This window comes from Metarhizium brunneum, chromosome 5, assembly GCF_013426205.1.
Source record: "Metarhizium brunneum chromosome 5, complete sequence".
NCBI lineage: Eukaryota > Fungi > Ascomycota > Sordariomycetes > Hypocreales > Clavicipitaceae > Metarhizium > Metarhizium brunneum.
In genome coordinates, this window is record NC_089426.1 from 3,236,086 (window position 1) to 3,260,231 (window position 24,146).

Here is a 24,146-nt window from a genome sequence, read left to right on the forward strand (position 1 = left end):
TAATAGCGGAGGATACCAAGCGTCAAAGAGTCGAGCCAAGAGGGCCCTGGGGGCATCAGGACCCGCCGCGCGGCCGGACTTTCGGCGAGTCGTGGGACACATACTCGGCACTCTGGCCGCTGGCTTGCGCCTGGACAAGTCGATGAGGTGTGAAGCCGGCTGCGAGTAAAGTGACACATGCAAGTCGGGGCATCTGGGCGAATTGACCGCGGTGTAGGCAGTATCGGGCATCGCAGATGGCGGCAGACCAGCGTCAGGATGCAATAATCAATTGAGGCGGCGTGCACAAGTGCGCTGCCGGGCTGGGTGCTGGCTCGGCGGGTAATGAGGTAATAACGGGTCTGGTCTGGTGCTGCTGTCGGCCATATTGCGGGCTGGTCCCTCCCTGGTCTCTGGTTGACTGCTCAACGCGCCCGCTGCCAGTGTCCGCCTGCGCGGTCAATCAATGGCTCTTTGAGTGCTGACATGGATCAATGCCAAAGACGATGCCGCTCAGCGCTGCTGGGACTGCCGCCCGCCTAGTGCCCACATGTCAGGCTGCACAAGGTGCACAGGCTTGGCTGCACAAGCCGAGTGCGCACATGAGGTGAGTGCGTGAGTGGCCGACTGTGGGCGACCGAGTGACTGGCCGCCATTCCGGAACTCTCCGTCATCGCTCCAGCCTGGCCCGGCCTCCAATCTACAGTCAATCTGGCCCATCTGCACCAGACGTCTGCAACCAGTCTCAGACCCGAGTGTACATGGGTACGGAGTACTGCAGACTCCTACCAGACACTGGAACCAGAAGCGTCTCCTCCAGCCAGCCCCGGATACCGAGCAACGGACCAGACTACGTGCCACCGGGTGGCCACCGGGCGCCCAGCTACACACACTCACCTGCGGCCGCTCCTGCCTGCACATGTGTGCCTGTGCCGCTCTCGTCTCCTCCCGCTCTCTCGACTCTTGTCTTTTGCTTCACCCTCACCTCGCCTCATCCCAAACGCCCATCCGCCTCGCGACGTCTCTGACCGCTTCAGGGCCTGTCGTCGCCATGGATCCCACCATGACAGAACACGACTTTCGATTTCCTCGCCGGCCCCATCATCCGGGCCTTCGTGGTGGTGCCGACGACGACGATGACGATGGGAGCGCCGCCCACCAGACCCGCGGCCTCGACGCTGCCGCCTCCGAATTGACCCAGGCCGTTGCCGTCGCCAACAACAAATTGCTCGGCGGCGCCTTGTTTCCATCCCTCGATAACGCCGGCGCCGACTCCTCCGTGTCCATTGACCAGCTTCACCGCGATGACCCGCTCGCCGCTCAGGTCTGGAAATTCTACACCCAGACGAAGCTGCAGCTGCCCAACCAGCAGCGCCTCGAGAACTTCACCTGGCGCTGGATGGCGCTGAACATGCGCAAGCAGAAGCAGGATGATGAAGCTCGTCAGTTCACGGACCAGCAGACCGGGTACGTCGTTTTTTATTTATACAGTCGCATGCACGTGAAACCACGCTCGAATCCCCCGCAACCGCCATTGTCCCTGCGTATTGCATCATCCTTGCCGGTCCGGTTTGGCTAACACGAGGGCTTTCCCATCTGCCCGCCCCGGCTGTCCAGACATAGTCGTCCGGCATCACACAATGCGCCCAGCGGAATTGCCCAATTGCGAAAGACTTCAGAAATCAATGCCGCCACCGGCGCGGACGCCATGAATCTCGACGATTTCATCTATTCTGAAAATGTCGCCACCCCTTCGGGTCTCATGTCCCCGCCGCCGGCTCCCAGGCGTGACGATGCATCCCCCGGTGCAACGCCGGCTTCAGGAATTCCCATCAAGTCTCGCAAGGGGTCTTCTTCCAACCACTTCGTCCCTCAGTCTGTACCCCAATACCAACGAACTGGCAATAACGAATTCAACTACGTCCAACGACACCATCGTAAAACCAGTATTGATGAGCGTCGTGTGAGTGCATGCCCCCCGTCCTGTTCCGCAAAGTTTGATCATCTGTCATTGTCCCTGCCATGGTCTGGATGTTTGAGTCTTACATGTTGCAAATGCTCTTTGTTTTTTTTTTTTTTTATGTCTATTATCTTGACTTGCTTTCTTCAAAATCAACCCTGGCCTGCCTGGTGTGATACCTGTAGTCTCTGCTTTTGCTGCATTCATTTACAGCATCACCATGACTGACTTGATGATACACAGAACCGGAAACGTCCCGCCAACTTCTCACCGCATGTGCTCGCAGTCAATAGCAGCATATCAGGCGGAGCCTCCAATCTGGAAGCTGATTCTGAGTTTCAGGGATATTCACTCAACAATACTAATTCAGTTACGATGCAGCAGCTCACACAAGGCGGCAATTCCGCAGTTCCTTTTGGTCTCGATACCTTCATGGACAACGACGCAGTCATGAACCAGGCGGCACAATTTCAACAAAATTTTTCATTTTCTCCCTCCAGTTCCCCAATGATACCCCATGGTCCTTACTCCAACATGTATAATACTAGCTCTTCGGTTCCGAATTCGTCTCTCAACAATGCTGACCTATATTCGCCAACCGAATCGGCCTATCAATCAACCGTCTCCACCCCTCTGGCCTTGCCCGACAATGATGGCTTGTATTTTGGTTCTCAGGACAATCGTCAGCAGCAGCAGTCTCAAAACATGCGACAGCAAACTGTTCAAAATATGGCCAACATTGGCCACAACCAACAGTTCATGTATGACAGTTCCCATAACGGGAACCAGATATATTCTGCCCCTGATACAGAGTCCGGGCCACTGTCCGCCTTTAGTACTGCTCCAAGCTCCTATAGTCACATTGACCCGAACCATGTATTCCAGGCCGACAGCCAGGTCGCATCGCCCTCTGTGGCCATGAGACCAGAGAACATGTTCTCATTTGGCGCAGACTCCGATGATGAGGACGGCGGTAATGGTATGCAAGGGCAGAACATGCAAATCCATGGTGATTTTTCATCGTCCATGGATGACGTAGGACCCATGGGGTGGGACGCCTCTCTTCCAGGACAGTTTAGCACACAGGCTGCTCGGTTCCCCGGCGGGCCACCGCGCAAGCAAGTCATGATTGGTGGTACAACGACTGACTATGTTGAACACAATGGCGAGTGGGAGAACTCTGGGTTAGAACGGTCGCAGTCCTTCAAGGCCGGCAGTGACAAGATGCAGCAAAGACTTCCTCGGACAGCATCAACCCCGTCGCACATGGGTGCCAAGCACAGTGGCTTCGAGCAAGTTGCCCAGAGCTTACCTACGTCCCCGGGTGACGCTGCGCCTGGTTCCATGTCAGGCTTCTCTTCTGCTGCTCCGAGTCGCCCGTCTTCTCCTCCCGGCTCCAAACATGGCTCATCAGCCAACTTGCAGGTTGCTGGCGGCAGCCAGAACGATGGTGGTGCGCCAACAACTTGCACTAACTGCTTCACACAGACGACTCCTCTATGGAGACGAAATCCCGAGGGCCAACCTCTCTGCAATGCTTGCGGGTTATTCCTCAAGCTTCACGGAGTCGTTCGACCCCTGAGTTTGAAAACCGATGTTATCAAGAAGAGAAACAGAGGTTCGGGGCCCAATGGATCTGGCGGCAGCGTGAGGTCAAGGAAGAACCCGGCCGGCTCAACAGCCGCATCTCGCAAAAGCTCAACCTTGTCCATGGCAACCGTGTCTGCAAGTAGCACCAATCTCAATACCACCGCCAACGCCAACAGCAGCAGCACCTCGCCTCCTGGCGGCCGAAGCGTCCTGCCCAAGGACAGCGAAAGCCCTGTAGCTACAAGCGTGGGCTCTGGTCCTAACACGGCCGGCAGCACTCCAAACAGCCATTACGGTAACATGGGCAATACCGCTGCTGCGGGCGGCAAAGGTGTTGTTCCCATTGCTGCAGCTCCCCCCAAAGCAACCCCGGGGCCCGGGGCCTCGTCGTCCTCGCGGTCTGGACAGGCGTCGGCTTCATCCAAACGACAACGCAGGCATAGCAAGAGCGTCGGGACTGAAGCTACTTCGGGTATGGAAATTGACAGCCCCACTGAAACATCGTCACCCGGCGACTTGTCACGATCCATTGGCCATCCTCCAAGCATGTCCTCCATTTCCAGCACCATGCTCTCGGGCAGCTTCGGGATGGTGCCTCAAAGAAACCCCATGGCTCACGGCGGCATGATTCAAATGAACCACCATCAACCTGGTGCTGCTCAGCATAGCGCGGGGGGCCCTGCGACGGGACCCCAGGAGTGGGAATGGCTAACAATGAGCCTTTAATTTCCAATTGCCTAGCACGGACACGGGGAGTGCTAGCTTGCGACTAATTTTTTTTTTATATGCTGGAGCAATGGATGAGAGAGCATGTGGAACATACCTTGGGATCACTCTAGTCTTTCAAGAGGCGTTGGGGGAGGGAGGTATATTCGGGCCCCACGGTGGCAGGCTATTTTCCAAGCCTTTTTCTTTTTTTCTTTTTTTTTTTTCCAAGGAGTTCTCGCTTGTCGAGATTCGATCTCGTTTTTTGATATTTGTCGACTGGTTTTGGCCCGACGGTTAGGATTTATTTAACATAGATGGACGGTACGGATTGGTATTGGTTACGCACGACAGGCGGGTGGGTGGGGAGGACGGCAAAGCAGATATGTACGAGGCATCTGCCTAGTGGTATTTGTGTTGGCTGGGTGGGCTGGCTTTGATGTGTTTCTGATTCCCCTTTGAGCACGGTGGGATTGTTATATCTTTGGAGTTTGTTCAGACAGTACATAGATGGTATCGGGGGCCGATGCGCTCGAGCTCGATGAATACGGCAGATTCGTTACGCACACAGTATCATGATTATTTTGATCTCTTTCACGCCAAGTGTTGCATTGTTGTATACGTCGGTAGATGTGAGTGAGGATGTATGTGCACATGGTCAACTGCCACATGCCGTGTGGGGTGGATAGGCTACGGACTCAAGTACTTAAGTACTTAAGTACGGACTTGCCAGACAACCAACGTCACGACATGCACGGCATGTCATGTCATGGGGCGAAAGCGCCTCTGCTTAAGTTCATGCATCAATTCTCTACCATGGCATGCAACAAAAACATGTAATATAACAAGACCAAGCAAGCGGGCAACAGCAAAGAAACGAAAACCCTCTCAAGACTGACGAATACCCTCGTCCTACCGCATTAGCCATTGAAAAAAAAAAAAAAAGACGACCTCCCTGCACCCCAGCATGTTTGCAATCCCAGGGTGCCAGAAAACCGCGTACTACTTGCAACATGGACCATATTTTGTAATCCCGTCGGCCCAGCCAACCAACCCTGTTGTACTCCCCTAGCCCTTGTTCGTGGTCCATTTCACGTCTTTCCCGCCCTTGGTTTTTCGTAGCCTCGTGTAAAACTCCAGACACAGATCTTATGCCAACATACAACATAATACGAAGCCACAGCGTTCCAGCATCGGACGCTTCATTCACATTCTTCCGTATACAGCATATAGCGGAAGCAATTCTTCTTTACATCCCATCATTGAGCCGCTTGAGACAACGTACCAGCCCATTCTCGGCTTACAGCATCACCCTCTGAGTGGCACACACACGCCAGTCTCGACTAGGACTCCACCGCTCGTTCTAGAGCATGGTCCCAAATGTCTCGTTGTCTGAGATGGGAATGCGCTTCCGTGGACTGCCACCATCCTCATTGGCGGGTTTGCGATGTCTGAAGGTAAATCCAACAAAGAGGCTCTTGCTCATTTCGTCGTCACGCTCAGCCATTTGTTCCAGGGCCTGTTGCTTTTCATGCACTTCCTTGTATTTGGCCATGTCTGATTCGTTGCTGAAGTCGTCAAAATAGCCAGCATCCGTCTCCGAGTCCAGCTCCGGGACGAAGGGGGCCCTGGTCTGTCTCAGGGTTGCCCAGTCAACTTCAGCAAAGTACTGGTGGTTATAGATATCCTGAATATTCGAGAACCGACGAGTACGAGAGTTGATGCAACTAATTGCCATGGTTAGTGCCTCTGTTGCGTTGAAAGACAACTGCCACGAAATTCATGATTACGACTCACGTTGTAATAAAGTTCCAGGTGCGGTTGCTGAGGAAGTAGTTGGGGTCTTCCCAGACTGGTCTCTTCAACACCTCCTTCCAATGCTTCAAGTTTCGCCACGTCTCGTCCGGTACAGCTCCGGCAAATGGGGGGAAGCCAGTCAGAGCCTCAAAGAGCATGCAGCCCAAACTCCAGTAATCTACTGTGTAGTCGTATTCCTCGCCTCGAAGGACTTCGGGCGCCATGTAATCGGGGGATCCAACAATAGATTTTGCATAATTGACGTCATTCTGTCGCATGTTACGGTAACTTTCACGACGCTCTGCCACCGTTCGCTGATCCATAGGCTTTCCAAAGGGTACAGACGTTTCTGAAGCCTCCTCCAGCTTGATTCGCATAGACTCGATTCTTGAGGGTGCCAGGACGCCCGCGGCCAGGCCGAAATCGGTCAGCTTAACGTGGCCAGTTGAATCTACCAGGAAGTTTTCTGGCTTCAGATCTCGGTGAATATAGCCAAGTTCGTGGAGGGCATTAACCGCACAAAACATCTCAGCAATGTAGAATCGTGCGTGTCGATTGGACAAGACACCCGTGTTGTTAAGCAAGGTGCGGAAATCACCGCCAGGCACGTACTCCATGGCAAGATAGATACTCTTGTCGTCTTGGAATGAATATAGCAGACGAACCAACCATTCGCTCTGGGCGGTGGTGAGAATGTCTCTTTCGGTAAGGACATGGCGGACCTCGTCGAGCTTGAAGAGGAGCTTCTTGCTCATGACCTTGAGAGCGCACACCTCACGGGTGTCCTTCTTTTGAGCAAGGAAGACTTGACCATAGCCACCCTGACCGACTTGTGTCAAGATCTGGAAGTCGCCGTGGCGAAGTCTCACGCGTCGCTTGCGAAGGTTGGCTCGCTCGCGTCCCGTGTATTTAGTCCACAATTGGCTATGAGTCTGCTCGTCGGTCTCGGGGGGCTCGGGATATTCGGCCTTGAAAGCAGCCAATCGATTCTGCCTCGAGCCAACGTAGGTGAGAAGATCAAAGTAATAATCGAGGAAGTCTGGACAATTCTACTGTTAGCCTCGTCCAAAAGGTCTCTCACACTGGCCGTGTTCATGTTTCCTACTCACATAGTTGGGTAACATTAACCAATCTCTTGACACCGGGCTTTTGCAAAATCTCTCGCTCTTCAGCCGTCAGGCCTCTTGATGTGTTGAACTTCTTGTATGAAGTCATTGGTCGATCCCTAGTCTCATACAGTTGCTGGCGGGACTTGGCAGCATGGCTGTGCTGAGCGGGAGAATCAACCATTGCCAACCTAGACACAGGCGGTGTGTTTTCCTGGCCTTGCTTCTTTAACGGGCTGCCTGATGAAGTCGTCACCTTGTGGATGACACTCTCGTCCACATTGATGCTGGACTCGTCGATGGGTTGAGCGTTTGTTTTGCCAGGCGAGAGCGGGGTGACTACGCTCTGCGGCCGAGTAAGCTTTACAGGCGCGTCGAGGCCGGACGAATTGAGCGACATGGAGCTGTCAAAGGCAGACGGAAGATCGTGCGCACCGGGTGGAACGGTCTTCTTGCTAGGGCTGCCTTGTGGCGTGCTCGGCGGATTGATAAAACTGTTGTTGTTGACCTTTTTCGTTGGCGTCACGGGGCGGGGAGAGTCGTCTCCGGACACTTTGTCCTTGCCGCCCTGGAAGAAATTGGACATGAAGCTCGCCATGATTGAAGCGGCGGTCGGATTTATTGACGAGTCTGGACAATAGAGAAGCAGGGAGGGAAGCAGATATCAACAAAAAGACTCCCCTACTGGAAACGACACGATCAGGCTGCTCGTCTCTGCCCGACGTCAGGTTCTCGACTTGGCAAGCTAAGACTGACTAGACACGGCCACGAGCAGAAAAAAACTGCTGGCTGCTGTTTACTGTCGTCACTTTGGCTAGCCTGCGGGGTGAAGCTGGAGGCGAGAGATACGGATGCAGGGCCAGATTCGATGGCTGCAGGAGGAGCCGAGCCGGCGGGTGGTCTTAAGCTGCCCTCGAGGCGCTCATGCATGTCATTGGGTTGTGGCTTGGCCAAAGTCAACAATGTTGCAGGGGCAACAATCGCACCCCGATCTCCTCCCACAGCCGGAGTTCATCCGACGGTTCGTTGTGTCGACCAAGGGCACATTCCAGGCTCGTTGGCTCGGCTGCTGGAAGTTGACTGTCGATTCCCATGATCATTTCAGGTCTCATCGCACAGTCCTGGATACCTTTGCATGTACTTTTGTATCCTCCATGCATTTTTGAGCGTTACAACTACTACGTACTTAAGTACCTAGGTATATATACCCGTTCTCCGTATGCAGCTTGGATTGCAATTGGCGGGGTGGGTTTCCTAACATCGTAGGACCATTAAGCTGGAACTAGCACATGACGGTGCCAACTTTGCTTCTGACGGTGACGTGCATCCCACCAGAGGTCACGATGCGTTCCTTTGTAAAGAGAACCCAGGCTATATTATTCGTTGTCTGACTGTTGGAATGCAACGGACCACAACCGAGGACTGGCCCATCATTGCCAAAAACTACCCTGTACGACTCCTTTGTTCGGCATGACTAGGATAACTTTTTACAGGGTTTGGCAGCTTGGTAACCTTGCGGACCACGCGCAAGCTCGGATTTAAACATCTGACCCCATTCACAAACATCTAGCGTTCCTCTGGACCCATCCCGCTTCCAATATTGACGTACTCGGTGCCACTTTATTCTGGCGGTTTCTTCCCACCCACCCATCTAATCTTATCAATCTCCCCACCCACCTTCCCAGCATCACTTGATCAAACCAGGTGAGCTCAGATATAGTCGGGGGTCGGTTCCCCAGTCGCACCACTCTCGGCCAACAAAGAATTTTAACCCCCTCATACCACCTCATACCACTTCGGACATTCAAATCCTTTGTCAGGGCTCCGGACTCCGTTCTCCTAGCAGTATAAATATCGCGCCGGAGAACCTGCACCCCACGGGAGAAGGCACACCGTCGACGTCCTGTCGTGCATCTACGTGTCCCTGTACTGTTTCACCCAAACCTAGCGTGCAATCACATGCGCCAAGGCCCTCCATCACCATGAAGCTGCTCAACACCATCGCAGGCCTCTCCGGCGTCGTCGGCGCCGCGCAGACGCCACTGTCTATACTGGACAACTCTGCCGACTCGTACAGGATCCCGAGCAGCTACGAGTCGGCCGTCATGGGCCGACGCGTCCTGGCCCTGACCAAGCTCGGAACACTGTCGACCGTCTTCCAGCAGACGTCTACGCATGAAATCCGCCCCGGCGGCATGGAGGGCCAGCCCATCGGCCTGATGGACTACGTCGCCGACTGCGAGGACGAGGGCAACCCGACCATCCTCGCCATCAAGATCGGCACCAGCTTCAAGAACGTCCGCGCAGGCTCAAACATCACCCTGTCCATGAGGTGGACGCCTCCCTACCCGCCGGCCAAGCGCCTGTCCCTCCTGTCTCGCCTGGCGGCCTGGGTGCCCTTTCTCCCGCGGCACTGCCCACACGATTCTGAGCGGGAGCACACGGAGCTCCCCGACACGGTGCCCTACTCGGCGGCCAACCTGCCGCGATTCTCTCTCTTTGGCTACCTGGAGGAGATTAAGACAGACGGCAACAAGGCCCATGAGCTGGCTTCTTGCTACACGGCCAAGCACCGGGATGCCAAGTACTGGCTCCCGGGGAACCCCATTCACACGAGCGAGTGGATGAGGCTGATAGTGACGCACGTGTACTGGATTGGAGGATTCGGCGACAGAGCCTACATTGGCTGGATTCCCGTAGAGGAATGGAAACGGGTGACCAAGGAGGACTGGCAGGCGATTGAGCTTCCCGGCGAGAAGAAGGATTGGGATGAGTGGCATACTAATCAGTCTGAAGAGCTTTAGTGTGCTCTCTGATGATGTGAACGTCCCGAGGCTAGATTGTGAGAAAACGAGACGTCGCGACGTCATATTTGCCCTACGCAGCATTATGAGCACTGTCATTATCCATAAATTCCCTTTTGTGTTTTTAGCAATACTGGACAGATGTATTCCGTAGTTTGCGCATTGAAACGAAGCAGCATTTCGCACATCTCCCATATTCAGCTTCCGTATCACTTTGGTCTGTGGACGGTGATGGCGGCTCGCAATGTTGTGGGCCCACTATTCATGGAAGACGAAATCAGTCTTCGAGAATATCACCACAGAAAACACAACATGTAGTCGCCGAAATTTCGTAGCTTGTGTCTTCGTATTGTCGGGCTCAAGCGAACCCAGCAGGCCGCGCTGATCCCCGTCTTATGCAAAATGCCTAATGGCTTACAATAATTGGCTCTACCCTCATCTAGACAACTCTGTGGAAGACTATTTTTAAGAACCAACCAACATCATATGCGGTCAGCATCCGCGCAGCTGGGCACAATCCAGGCACGTTCATAAACAGTAGCTATCGTGCAGAGGCAGATGAAGAGCATTACACGTGCATGGCATCTATGAAGAATCAATCTGCAGAGTACTCCGTACCACCACACGGGATTCTCTACCCGGCCACCCAACAAAACCACGGGCATCTTGTTCCGTATGTAGTACGGAGTAGTACTACATATAAATCCATAGGTCTGTGCCCTGCATTTGCGAGAAAAAGCAAGCAATACTCCCTAGATGCACGTTTCGAACGGCAGTGGATGTCCTGCAAAGATAACGACCTGAGCTCGCTTCTTATGGCAAGGGTGATATCATGGTTTGGGTGGTGGCGCCGCTATTGTTTCGCTGGAAGCTTCCGTGTCCCGTTCGTCTCGAGAGGTTGCCAGCGTCCATGGCTGAGACAGCTTATGCTAGCATCCTTTCACAAATGGATCTTGAGATTTGCACCTTCAAAGACATTTCCGAGGGGGCCACAAAATACTCCGTATATTTGCCGGAGATAACGTCTCGGGGTAAGATGGTGCGGACCAATTGGGATGGCGATGATGCACCATGTTGGCCGGACGCCTCGCCTCAATAGCCCGCGACACCGAATTTCTTTCCCCGTCAAGTGAAGGGGAATCATGAGCACGCACCACTGCTCTTGGAGAGGCATTACTTGCAACTCTCATGATATCTTAACTTGGAATTTGAATCATCACCTGCATGGCTGCCGACCTAGACACTTTGCTTCAACGCCAAGAGGCAAGTGGCAAGCATCTTCCATCTGCACCGAGCGAGCCCAACCGACACACGTCATGCAAAGTACTCCGTAGTAGTCAGCAAATTACACACCAGCCCTCTTGCCATGCACTGTACTCCACAGTCGGTCCAAGTACGGAGTATTCCGTACGTGTATGTTTCTGTGAGAGCGGGTTGCAGCAACGACCCTGGGGCTTGTTTGCAGTCGGCTCGAAATGCAACGCTGGGAGGTAGACCTGCGTTTGGCCGCAGAGCCAGCCTGGCAAGCCACGAACTTGAGTCGCAGGGCCAGAAGTCGGTGATGAATGGGGAGGGGGCGTGCTAAGCGTGGCAACGAATGACAGATTCCCGGCGCCCGGAGCTGATGGCGAGTCGAGAGTCAAGAGTCGAGAGTCGCCTTTGTCCGCGGCGGTGGCGGCGATTCTGACAAACCATCGACATTGGCAAGCCCCGGTGGCACAACGTCTTGACGGGGGTAAAGCTTGGGTGCTAAGACTGGGGACCCCGACAATTTCTCGACCTATTACGGAGCACTCCGTAGTGAAGGCGGCAGAAGGAATTCAACATCACAAGGTTAGACGTTGATAGTCAAGAAGCTGGTTTGTGCAAGATGTTTGCTCCCAATGGCCGCGGCGCATCTAGTTGTACGTGTTCAGCTCCGAAACGTGCTTGACAGGACCACCCCTCGGAGCTTTGGTTCTTGTGGTGGGAGGCAAAAGATCTGTAGCCACCGCACGGCATTGTCTGCACATCTTAGGTACGTGGCGATAGGCAAACATGCCCTAGGTAGGTATTTTGCCAGAGAATGCAGCTTGACAATAGGCCGGGTTCGGGAGCCGGCAACCTAACAACTTCGGGCGGTATTCCAATACTGTCTGTCTCTCTTCCAATGGTGCCCTGTCCTCTCTCTCCCTTGCCTCAAGTCGCACAGATGTCGGCATTCGAAGTGGATGATTGAGTCGTGTGGCACTTGGGAGATGACACGCTACTTTTAAAAAAGTGTCCTTTGTCCTCGGTGGTTTTAGTTTTCAGACTGTTACTGCGTACTCCGTATACTGTTACTGTTCCGCCGTCTCTTTCCCCCGTTTGGCGACGGATATTCTGCAGATCGACCGCATTGACATTAACTGGCGTCTCTGCTAGCGGCGGATGGAAGTATCTCCTTGGGCCGGTGTTTGAGAGTTCAGAGCGTATTAGTATTTGTGTTGCCGAGGAGGATGCTGGACACTATCACTAGTATTACTCCGTAGTTATTCCATGTACGTACGTACACGTACATACAAGGTTGTGTACGTGTCTTGGTCTAGTTGCCCGTGAGGAATGATATCTGTCATGCAGTCTCTAGATGCCTGGTGGGAGATTAGCTCGGCAGCGATTCGATTGGGTGTGACAGCAGGCTCGACGTTGCAGGGGAATTCTCACTTGCGCAGTTGGTCCATAGTGTCTGCCGAGAGGAGTCGATGGGGTCATCTCGCTCCGGCCTCATCATGGCTGTTCAACAGCCATGGAAGCCTTCAAGCCTTACCCTCTCGCGGAATCTCGCGTGTTCTCGATACTCCCAACTCCGCCAGGTTCCCCAGCCACCCACCCTCACACCACTCTGGGTACCACCTAGGTAGGTACGTACGTAGTTGGTTATGTGTTCCTTCATTTTCGGGGGAGAGCACTGCTTGGGCCGAGTGATCCTGTCGGTGCGGCCGCTGTGTCCCTCTGTCGGTGTCACCCAGGTTACCGTTCTCCAACTCCGGTCGCTCCCTGACCCTGACGGGCGCAAAGACAGCCCAAGACGCCCAAGTCCACAAGTTTGGGAGCCCACACCCACTGTTCCTGCCACACGCCACCTGAGCCGTGGACGACTGGCCGAGCTTAGTTCGCAGTTCGTGAGAAGCCGTAGTGGTTCCTACTCCGTACGGAGTACTGTGCCAGCAGACGAGATTATTACTCGTGCCTCGTCTTCCGGACGTGGGTATCCCTTAGCGTGCCAGAGCCCCAGTCAGCTCTCGTCGTCTCGCCGCAGGCGCAGCCCACACACCCTCTCGCTCTTTCCCGCTCTTGCCTCTTGGCTTTTTTGGGACACTGTCCAATCTTGGGTGTCGCTGCGTCGCTCCTGCTTCGTTCGCTTCGCCCGCCAGCACCCGCACCCCCGAATACCCACTCTAAACGTCCTGCGACTGCGACCAGACTGGTTTAACCTCCTCTCATGCAACGGCCGGCCTCAACTACTAGGCACGACGACAACTTCTTGGCCTCACGTCGACATCCCCGAACACTTTCCTCTTTGTGCTTCCGACTGAGACGCCGAATTCGTTCACGATCGATATTCCGTGCCCAGTTCTGTGCCTCTTTGGCTGTGACACACCATCAGGGCGGGATCTCGTCCATTCGCACTCGGCGCGGTTATTCCATCGTGGTGTAGCAAGCGGCGGAATATCTGCCAAAAACCTACCCATGCCCCCCGAACGGGACGTCGTGCTTCGTCGCTAGCCCCCCCCATCAGCCTCTATACTCCCACCTTTTACCACATCAACATCTACATATTCAAGTATTCGTCGGGATGGCGCCCGTTCGCCCCTGTCAGCTATGAGCTCGAGGACGCCAATGGGTGTCCAGCCGCGACAGCCTCAACGAGGCCTCGGCTCCACGTTACACGTCCAAAGACCTTCCAATCATCACCAACGGAGTATATCGTCGTCGCAACAACAATACCTTCCAACTTCACCAGTCCGGCGAGATGCTAGCGCAGCCCTCGATTCCAGTGCCGAACCCGCCGAGGCCATGTCGGGCCGTCATGTGTCCACTCCAAGACGGCAAGGCTCGAAGTTGCGGCTCGAACTGTCAAACGAACTGATCTCAGCTGGCCCCATATCTGCTACCGAATCACCACAGACTCTCACGCCGTCTCGCATGATGCCTCTTCCAGACCCCATGGAGACAGATAATATGAGCCCGGCATTATCAAGGGTTTCACAACAAGATAGCGATAACCCTCCTATGCCAATGCCCAGGCGCCGACTGCCCCGGACCTCGCAGGCCATACCTTCCACACGGCCGGCCGCTCCAACACCAGCCTCCACTAAGAAAGACGTGCGGCCGAAGCCGTACACAGTCGAAGTTCCTACAGCGGCGCCTCGATACGTAAATACGAATAGACATGAGACCATAGGCCGGGATCCCTTCAGCAAGGGCCTGTTTTCTGGTAATGCGGACTTCTTTCCCTGGTCGGGCAATCATCATGAGGATGAATGGAGCACCGAGGCTATACAAAAGGGCACGTGGGATAGAGGTAGTCAAAATGAGGCGTCATCAGCACGAATTGCTATCTTCCCAGCGTTGAAGCAGAGGAGCGGCCTCAATGCTCTATCTACTCTATTCATGGGCGTGTTGAACCAACGGAGAATTCGTGGCCAAATTACAGCCCCATCAACCTTTAAACCTCCACCTCGAGTCACACTTACGGATACAAAGCGGGAAATATGGCTAAAGGATTTGGCAAATCCAGCCATATCCCTCAGACGTCTTAGCAGAACAATCCCACATGGTATTCGGGGCAGGACACTTCTTGACCAATGTTTGAACAAGGACGTCCCTACAGAGCGAGCAGTCTGGTTGGCCAAATGTGTTGGCGCCAACGAGATCCGAGCCTTCAAGAGGAAAGGAGCCAGCGGAGCATTCGTTTTGGGAGGCGAGCTGAAATGGATACGGGATTGGACTGTATTCGTGGAACAGTTCATTGAATCGGTGGTGTCTGCATTTGGCGAACCTGACTGGAAATCAAAAGTGACATACGCGTAAGTTTGGATCTTGTTTGCTGCATAATATCATCGACGTTGGAGGTACTAATCCAACAACTACAGAATTCGTCTTGCAACATGTCTATACTCTGAACAACTACTCGATCGCGACCATTACTTGGAGTGGATCATCTCTGGACTGGAAAACAGCCCGCAGTCAAGAATCCCTATGTGGATATTAATTGGCCAAATATATTGGAATGACCTGCTACAGTCACGAAAATGTGGCAGGCGCTTAGTCTTTGCATTATTAAAGCATTTGAATACGGTACGGACAAGCCATGTCACTGCGGGCTAGACGAGAAGCTAATTTCTGAATATAGATTGAAAATGACCCGGACAGAGATATTCTCATTCAACTGTCTGGCCAACTGTCAACGCTAGTCATTTATCTCCTCAAAACCAATCCCGAAAGTTTTGTTTGCCCTCCTGCTTGGCAACGACTTGGCGAGACGTTGAGGCTTGTGTTGCCAACTGAGGACGCAGCCGCCCAGGCTGCGTACAATACCGTCAAGTTACGGAATATAAGGCTTTTAGTTGCCAATACAACCTCACCACCCAGTGGCCGTCAGTATTTGGTACAGTTGCTAGATTCCACACTTCAGGGCAAGTGTGATCCTGGACTGTCTGCAAGATGTTGGGCGTCTGCGGATGATAAAGCTGGGATATTGAGGACAGCAGTCGAGTGGGCTACCTCTCTGCACCGGCCTGGGTTGGCCAAGGTTTATGTTGTTGCTGGACTGATCAAATCCTGGGGCGCTCATAGGATCCACGCTACTTCGACAATCCTTGATGCAATTGGAGACATCCCCCCTGGTGACCAGATGAGGAAAAGACTCATTATTCGATTAGTTGGCGAACTAGTACGAAGCGGACACTTTTCAGTCGCGCAGTACATGCAATGGCTCATTGGCCGTGGTGGCCTGCATGGTGCTGAGGAAATCGATCCTGTCGAGGGCCCTTGTCCTTCTCGCCTTCTGGTCGAGCTGCCCATTCACTGCCTTCTAGAGGAGCAGAAGGCCCAGAGAGGCAGTCTCCTTAGGCGTGCCGAACATTACTCTGTTGGTGATGAGGCCAACGATATTTCCTCGGCGCTTCAATATGTAGACAGCTCCCTTGGCTTGGCAACATATCTCAACGGCTCGGGGCCCTTCCGGAGACCTTTGTCATTAAAGAAGCTATCACGGAAAGTCAGAAATAGCAGCTGGGCAGTACAGAGTGCGATTGGAGCTCACCTGTATGATGTTATAACGTCCCTACCTCCTCACAGGCCCGACTTTGTCATGACTTTGTCAATGTTCAGCTCAGTTCGCACTATGATGGAGACTGTCGAAGATTATTCTATGCTTTCGGGTATTCTCAGGGCCTGTTCCAGTGGTCCAGACGTGGACACTCTCGCAGCCTGCGTTGACACTATTGACGCACAGCTAGACATCTTTATGGCTATAGGCACTGCAGAGACTCTTTTTGACATATTCATTGAACGACTAAAGGCTATGAGTCGAGACCAAGGAATAGTCGTTCGCTCGCTGCTCGCGTCTCTGGCGTCTCTGGCTGCAAGGTTGCCACAAAGGGAGGACCTGGCAAAACAACTCTCACAGGAATTGGCCCAGAACGACCGGTCCAACGCGATTGACGCCTGTTCCCCCGTCTCGGATAGCATGGCAACGCAAGCTCAAACGGCTGAAGGCGAGGTCTCGGAACAAATCGATAAGCTCCTCGCCAGTGGTAACGTCATTGATCACCCTACTATGAATCGTCTCTTTCGATACGTCATCATTAAGTTGGAATCTGGCTGGGGAAAATTGGATGACAGTCGAAGGGTATTTTCGTCGCTTCTGTCACGACTACGAATGCTGGACGCCCTTCATTTCGACAAGCTTATGGCAGACTGGATCAGTCACATCAGAACCCTGAAGGAACGGCCTCCGTTGCCGGAACTTTTCCCGCTCCTTGTTAGCTTTGGTTGTTTATCAATGTCGACAATACTGCACACTGCCAATGCTGGCTCCGTGGCCTTGGACATCACTCCCGATACTGTAACGTCAAAGACTGTGACGTATTTGCAAGAACTCCTCCAGCTTATCATTATGAAGTTACCAGCAACTGCGTTGCTAGATGCCGAAGAAACATATAGATTCCAAATTTACCAACAACGCGCCAAGTTCGAGCATGCGAAGGGCTTGTTAGCTTTGATACGCAATTCGCTTGTTGAGTACTCAGCTCTCCAGATACCCGGCCGAACTGCTATGATCCTCCCTCTTGATGATGTGGCCTGTCAGAATTGTCTCTTGGAGACCATGAGATTCATGGTTGTGGCCGATTCAGCAATCGTCGCAGAAGTGTTGAACATGAGCACGCTTCCTCCGGGAGCAACATCATTGGCGCACAGGATTGTCACCAGACTTTTATTGCCTGAAGCGGATTCCGACCACCACCCATCGTTTGACCATATTCTGTCTCTTGCGGATGAGCTAACAATGCCGTTTTGTCAACTCAAACTCAACCTAGACCTCTCTGTGAATCTGCCTAGCAGCTCTGCTATCGAGGGTGAGACACCTTCACGGTTTGAAGCGTTCGCAAAGGCCATGGATAAAGCCATCGAATCTCAGAACATCATTTGGACGAGGATGCTGCCATGTCTTAGTGACGACATTACTCAAAGCCTGAACACAGAGGCTCACACGAGATTTTTGGATTTGATGCCGTCGAGCAAATCGGAATCGTTAGCCAGCGACACGACGGACGAGAATCGCATCCGCCTCGCTGAAAACTTGCTCGGAGTCATCGAGGCTATCATCTCCGGCCAGCCACCCTCAAGATCAGCCTCGCTCACTAATAACTTGGTTGATAAACTGTCCGATATGTGGGAGATTGTCACGTCGCGAGATGAGGACCGAGCGCTGGCCAAGAAGGAGGTCTTGGGGCATTGGCTCCCTACGCTGCTACGATTCATTACACTACACAGCATTTCCTCAGAGCCGGCGCATATTGCCACGGCAGGGCCTGGCAGCTCAGCGAAGACCGCTGCGACCCCCAACCACGAAGTACGGGCTCGCATTATCCTTTTGCTCTGCGGTCTGCTGCTGGAGATGGAGACTCTTCCGAAGGAACTTACAGGGTCTCTTGCCCAGCAGATATTCGATATTGCGATACTCCTAGTAGACGCCCTACCAGACGATCTACGAACACAATGCGCCAAGTCGATCCTCTTCCTGCCTGGTACCACAGCAAGCGCAGGCACCACATCAGATCCACGCCTGTACTATCTCTTCAGCACGCCGCGACCAACCTCTGCCGAGAACCTAAAGCTCGTACACCGCGACAAGTCGTCGGTGCCGTACACGGCCGCTGCCCGAGGCATGGGGGCCATGTATGGCATCGGCCCGACATTAAACGAAAGACTGAGTCCCTTCGTTCTCCGTCGCTGGGAGATCCTCAGCGAACCAACACCCAATGTAGGCGAAAATGACACGAGTCTCAGCCTACGATTGTTCGAAGCAATTAGGATTCAATGAACCCAAAGGCATCTTTGATTCACTCTCGGCGTGTTGATTTTTTTTTTAGCTCCATACTTTACATTATTTGCTCTGCATCATGTTCAAATTGTTTGTTTATCGTTTCGGATTGTGGGATATCTATGAATAACGACCAAACTGGGAACTAAGCGAGAGCAACAACATACATTTCATGTGGGATTTTGAAAAAAGAGCCACCAGAGGCTTTTTTTTGTGATATATCAGTATCGGGATTTGCATCGTCCTGCTGTCTTTGTTCTTTTCCTGGATGGAGACTGCTTTTTTGTTTATGCATTGATGGATGGGTGAGGTGTTGGCGCTTGAGATGCTGCCATGTAGTTGCGTTTTTTTGCATCTACCATGTTGGATGACGGGCATTGGTTCGAATGGAATTGTTCTTTTTTTTTTAACTATTTCAAGCATGGTGGGAGTGGAGGTTTTTGTTTTCCATCTTGGATGAATAGAATTTAACATCAATCGAGCGTATGAACCTTTTACTCATATCCCTTTATATTTTGTGCACATTTGTTTCACTGAGATGGTAAGAGTTTTTGAGAAATGTATAAACATGCTGCTCCTATCAACAGACCACCTCCGTTACCGACAATTATCATACACTTGGCAATGTACCAAACACAAAATAAGACGCCAAATGCAATGGTGAACCCCGCACAAAACAAGAAACAAAACAATCTTCGAACAGCAGCCCCATGATGACAAACCTCGCCGTCCCGTTTTTAATCCTCATCAAATATCTGATATGTATTCTGTAAAATCGTGTCAATGACTTTAATCTGCCACCCTGCATCGGCAATAGCCGTGCTGGGATCGGAGCCCATGAGCGTAGGGCCGAAAATAACAGCCAAGTTGTGTGAATTCATCCTGTTGACGTGCGAATTGTCCATGATGCGGTAGAGGTGGAGCGTCATGGCGCGCAGGGTAGCGTAGTTGGGGTCGGGGAGGGCATTGATGATGGCGTGGAGAGAGTCGCGGCGCACAACGTCGTCTTCGTTTTCTACTCGGCGGTTAGCAGCCTGATGATCGGGGGATTTCGATGGGTGGATGATGTGGACAAAGAGGGTACGAACTGGCTGCATTGACAAAGGCATCATGGTGTTCTGCTGTCAGGAGGGGATCCGGGAGATCGCGGAAAAACTGCTTCAGGAGGCCAGTCACACTGTTTACGTCGTGATAGAAGTTTTCAGGGTTTCTAAAGTCCAGAGCGGGGTCGGATGAATCTGCCTAGAGGTTAGTTCATGCAGGTGAGCGATATGTAAATGTACAGTGTTGGGACTTGCCTGCATCAAACATGCCCTTGAGCTTGCTGATGTGGGTTACTGAGCCCGATTGTCTGTAGATACCCTCAACACCCAGGCCGAAGAGATCCACAGCCTGGATGCACTGATATACCACCATCGGCACGGCCAGACCGTCTCTCTCATACAGGCGGTTCAGTGACACACCAAATACGAGCTTTGCGTTTGTGGTTGCAGCAGACTGGTTGTTCCCAGGTGTCGGGGCATAGGCGGGAGGGGGCACACCACCGTATGCAGGGCCACTGCTGCGAGGATCCGTTGGAGGCTGAAACGGAGTTCCCTGAGGCGGTGTCGAGGATTGTGGAGATGGTTGTGAGCCCTGGAAGGGCAAAGCACCAAGTTGCGGCGGTCCTTGCGAGCTGGTGGTGTTACTGTATCTCGGCGCCGGTTGGGCAGAGTTCCTGCTCGCGAATTGCTGCAAGGCAGAGACCTGCTGGCTCAGCATGTTGCCCTGGCTGAAGCTGCGGCCGTGAGTTTGGGCATACGGGCGGTTGGAATCAGGCTTGCCACCTTGCGATGCAGAAGGGCCCTGTGATGAAATAAGGCTTCCCATGGGACCAAAATTGCCGACGCTGCTTCTTGAGCCTGGACCGAAGGAGTTCGGGCCTTCTGGAGGAGGCGGCCCAGATGTTCCAACTGACTGGATAGTGTGCATACTCTGGGGCAGAGGGTGGCTGACGGACGATGGATTGGAGATCAAAATCTGATGCGATGAGTTAGAACAGTGAATAGCGTCCATAACGGTAAAGACAGTGAACATACCGGATTGCGCTCATATTTGACCTCCGTGTAGGGCTGGATCCTGGTATGCTGGCCAGCAACAAAGTCGTTGAAGTCCTTCTCGTTATCAATGGCGGCAACTGCCTGGCGCAAACTTCGCGGCTGGCCAGCTCCTTGGGCGCCTTGGATCTTGAAGGGGCTGACAATCAGCCCGTTTCCGAGGAGGAGCTTCTCGTTGAAGGCGGCTAAGGGAAAAAAAGGGTCAGCCTCAAGTCAGATAGCCGCGGCCATCTGGGGGACAGCTTCAACCAAACTCACCAAACTTTTGCATCTGCAGTGTCACAGCCGAGTCGGTCTCGGAGATGAGCTCACGCAGGGCCTTGACGGCCTCGGGACGAGCAGACTTCTCAAGATGAGCCTTTTCGGCCTGCAATGACTGAACGTGGCCCGAATACGTTTGATCAGCCGCCTGAACCTTTCTCAACAAATCCTCTTCTTGTTGTGCTGGAGACTTGTGCGCTTTGAATGCGCCGAGCACCTTTCCGCTTTGCCTGGCCTCGCCGGTCCTCGCACGGTCATATTCCTCAGCCAGAGAATCGTATTTGGCCTTGCTCTTGCGCAACACCTGCTCCAAGTCGGCTACCTTTTGCTCGGCAGCCAGGCCGTTTGCCTTCCACATTTTGCGCCCTCGTTCGCCATTTGCCACCAATTCCAGCAAGTCTTCTTGCATCTGGTGGAGTGAAGCGGCAAATTGTGATCCGTTCTCGGCCATGCGATCGTGAATAAAGACCATCTCGTCGTAAGACTTGGAGAAGGTGCCCTGGCGATGTTCGGGCCGGCGCGCATTGTCCTGAGTTAGCCGACACAATTTGCGAAGGCTCTGGGCGTGGTCGTCTTCGAGGACGGAGCGCTTCTTGAGGAACAGGGCGAATTCCTTGGCCGAGGCTACGCTTTGCTTGAGTCGGTTCAACAGGGTCGGGATGCCCAGCTGGTCGTTGTTAGCATGGGACGCCAAGAGGGAGGCGCATAGGGTTAACGGTAGTTACCTCTGAAGCCATGACATCGTTGACATGCTTCGTCACGGTTGGATCGACGGCTGGCCTGGCTTGCTCTTCGGTCCCGGAAACAGTTGCTGGAGGTGCCGTCGACGGTCCAGGTCCCTGCTCCGACGCCTCGATGTCATGACCCTGAGCCTCGGCGCTCTGTTTGCCATCTGAGCTGTTCTCGGGGCCAGTGGCCTCAGCGTCTTGTTGTGAGGATCTGGGCTCGTCGATAGGCAAGCTAATGGGCCTGTCTTGTTGGTGCTGCTGAGAATGCGGCACGGCATCGTCATCGTTGGAGCTTCGCAGGTCGGCCATGGTGGCACAAGGCACAAGGCCAAAGCCCTCGTTCGCTGAGGAGATGCGGGGAGGGGCGCCCTTCTCGCTCGGCCGCCCTGGTAGTCGCAATAGCTGCGTTGCGGCAGCAATCCGTCGCAAGGGCCTTTGCAAACAGTCTCGCAGCTAGGTCGTGGGATGGAGTTGTATCTGGTGTTGGTGCAGCGGCTTGCGCCTCCTGACCAGTTTGTCGACGTATGGCGGATACCAGCAACAAATTAAAGTAACCCGGTACTAGTCCAGCTCTTAGTTTGTTCGGTGCAACTGGTGCTTGCTGGTGCTCCTCTCTGTTCGTGCGTCGAGGTGGAACGAAGCCCGCCGCCCGACGCCGCCAGTCCACTTGAGCACTTCCAAGAGACCTTGAGCCCTGGAGCAAAACCCTGGGACCAAGGATGCGAGAAGAGATGGAGATGGAAGAATGAGGGGTCTACGGCCACGCGGATGTGGGAGGCGAAGCGACGTGTCTGGCAAGTATTGTAGATGGATGGAGGGATGGATGGATGTGAACGCGTAGGCGAGCTGTATTATGTATGTAGTCTGGTAGTTTGGAGATGGCGGTGCCGAAGCCGATGCCCTTGCCCTTGCCCATGCCAGTACCAATGCCAGAGTCGATGCGAATTGACAAGGACGACGAATCGACGCGATCGACCAAGACCAGCCAGTGGCCTTTGGCTGCGAAGCAGGGCGACAGTGACGGGTTTATCAAGTTACAAGATGCTCGATGTGCAAATCCAAGCTGTCGGGCAATCAATCTGCATCTGCACTTGCCCCTTGCGCTCAAGTGCTCGCACTTACGGAGTAGTACGTAGTACTTGCACTACCAGACTGACTCTGCAGCTGCAGCCTGCAGCCTGTTTTTTTTGCGCGTTTGGTGCCTTGTTCCTCCGTACCGCTGCTCCTGTGCGCACCTTGGAACACGCCACGCCAGACCACAATGGCTGCTTCTGCACTTGTCTTACTCTCTTACGTATTTTTGTCGTCTGATCGACACAGCCTGCGCCAGAATAGCCACGGAATCCCCCTGGCGATGCGATGACGACAAGGTGCCGGGCTGAGCCACGTTTCCTGCCACCAAAAAGTGACTGGGCCTGGGGCCAAGGCTCGGCTACGGCCAATGCACATTCGACAAAAAATAGTACTACTAGTACATCACACACGAGGGCCTCTGCAGATTGCCATGTGCCGGGCCTCGTCGACTTTGCTAAAGAAGCGACAGCCTGTCTGTCTGTCGTTTAGCCACCAGGCAGACAGACAGACCATTGTCAGCAACTTGACAACTGCTCGAAGCCAACATGCATTCTCGTCTGCTCTGTACGAACTACTACTACGTATGTACATTAGGTATATACTTTTGCTTCCTATTTGTTCCACTTTTTCTTTTCTCAGGGAAATTATCACCTGACGTGACCATCTGCATCTATTTACGGGCAAAGCTCCCGCCCGAGACCAGCAGCACAGACGTTGGATGCTCCGTATGCCCGGCACCGGGTAAATTTGGAAGGAAAAAATAATAATAACCAATAAACTACTCCTCAGGCCTGTGGATTATAACTCGGGACGGATCGTTCGTGTCTGGGCTACCACATTGCTGTTTCTGGCGCAAACATTGTTTGGACTACGGACTTGAATTGATAAACTGGGTGGAGAAGTAGTCTCTCGTTGAGCAGGCGAACCTAGTAGACCGTAACGAGTACTGGTAAGAAATTGCCAGGTGAGAGAGAGACACCGATCCAACTTCCATCTCCAAGCACAAATACCACGTGCATACACGTTACCGTTGTTAGTAGCTGTTCCAGACCGGATACGGCACGGGTCGAATACAAACAATGGACACACCATGAACCGTGCTTCATCTTTGTCTCGCAGCGACCGGAACACAAGAGCACACTGCACCACGAAACCAACATACAACAGAGAAAATAAAAATAGGTTAATGCCCAAATCCGTCCTTGTATGCCGATGAAAAACAGAGCTCGGATTCCTGAACACAGTGAAGAGAAACGAGCCTTGCTATTTTCCGACCAGGTAGCCTGCCGGCTATGCTAACTTGACATCCATTTTTATACCGTCAAGCAAGACAATTGTCCAGCGCCTCAACCCCGAAGAATTCGACCCTGAGTTGTTTTGCATCGTTGCAAAACAAGCCTCCCACATGCCCTCTGATATCAACAACAACCGTGGTTCGTCATCCGTTCATAGTCGCTCCATGTAACCCCTCCTACGT

General features: G+C 53.3%; 5 protein-coding genes across 5 annotated transcripts; 3 read left to right on the forward strand and 2 right to left on the reverse strand.

Annotated features, from left to right (window-relative positions):
* Nucleotides 1-1,030: 1,030 nt before the first annotated feature.
* AREA (Nitrogen regulatory protein areA) lies at nucleotides 1,031-4,255 on the forward strand (the record flags this gene model as incomplete). Its single annotated transcript, XM_066131375.1, has 3 exons — nucleotides 1,031-1,446; nucleotides 1,597-1,942; nucleotides 2,183-4,255. The coding sequence occupies 3 exons, from the start codon at nucleotides 1,031-1,033 to the stop codon at nucleotides 4,253-4,255; spliced, it is 2,835 nt and encodes a 944-aa protein (XP_065987304.1).
* A 1,342-nt stretch (nucleotides 4,256-5,597) lies between these two features.
* sid2 (Serine/threonine-protein kinase sid2) lies at nucleotides 5,598-7,735 on the reverse strand (the record flags this gene model as incomplete). Its single annotated transcript, XM_014686223.1, has 3 exons — nucleotides 5,598-5,961; nucleotides 6,032-7,070; nucleotides 7,141-7,735. 3 exons carry the CDS (start codon nucleotides 7,733-7,735, stop codon nucleotides 5,598-5,600), a joined length of 1,998 nt encoding a protein of 665 aa, XP_014541709.1.
* A 1,384-nt stretch (nucleotides 7,736-9,119) lies between these two features.
* G6M90_00g090520 (uncharacterized protein) lies at nucleotides 9,120-9,941 on the forward strand (the record flags this gene model as incomplete). The annotated part of the gene is made up of 1 exon (XM_014686224.1): nucleotides 9,120-9,941. One exon carries the CDS (start codon nucleotides 9,120-9,122, stop codon nucleotides 9,939-9,941), a length of 822 nt encoding a protein of 273 aa, XP_014541710.1.
* A 4,035-nt stretch (nucleotides 9,942-13,976) lies between these two features.
* On the forward strand, nucleotides 13,977-18,510 carry srb8 (Mediator of RNA polymerase II transcription subunit 12; the record flags this gene model as incomplete). Its single annotated transcript, XM_014686225.2, has 3 exons — nucleotides 13,977-14,989; nucleotides 15,056-15,260; nucleotides 15,316-18,510. 3 exons carry the CDS (start codon nucleotides 13,977-13,979, stop codon nucleotides 18,508-18,510), a joined length of 4,413 nt encoding a protein of 1,470 aa, XP_014541711.2.
* A 737-nt stretch (nucleotides 18,511-19,247) lies between these two features.
* G6M90_00g090540 (uncharacterized protein) lies at nucleotides 19,248-21,904 on the reverse strand (the record flags this gene model as incomplete). Its single annotated transcript, XM_066131376.1, has 6 exons — nucleotides 19,248-19,525; nucleotides 19,599-19,748; nucleotides 19,809-20,529; nucleotides 20,589-20,791; nucleotides 20,865-21,534; nucleotides 21,593-21,904. The coding sequence occupies 6 exons, from the start codon at nucleotides 21,902-21,904 to the stop codon at nucleotides 19,248-19,250; spliced, it is 2,334 nt and encodes a 777-aa protein (XP_065987293.1).
* Nucleotides 21,905-24,146: the final 2,242 nt, after the last annotated feature.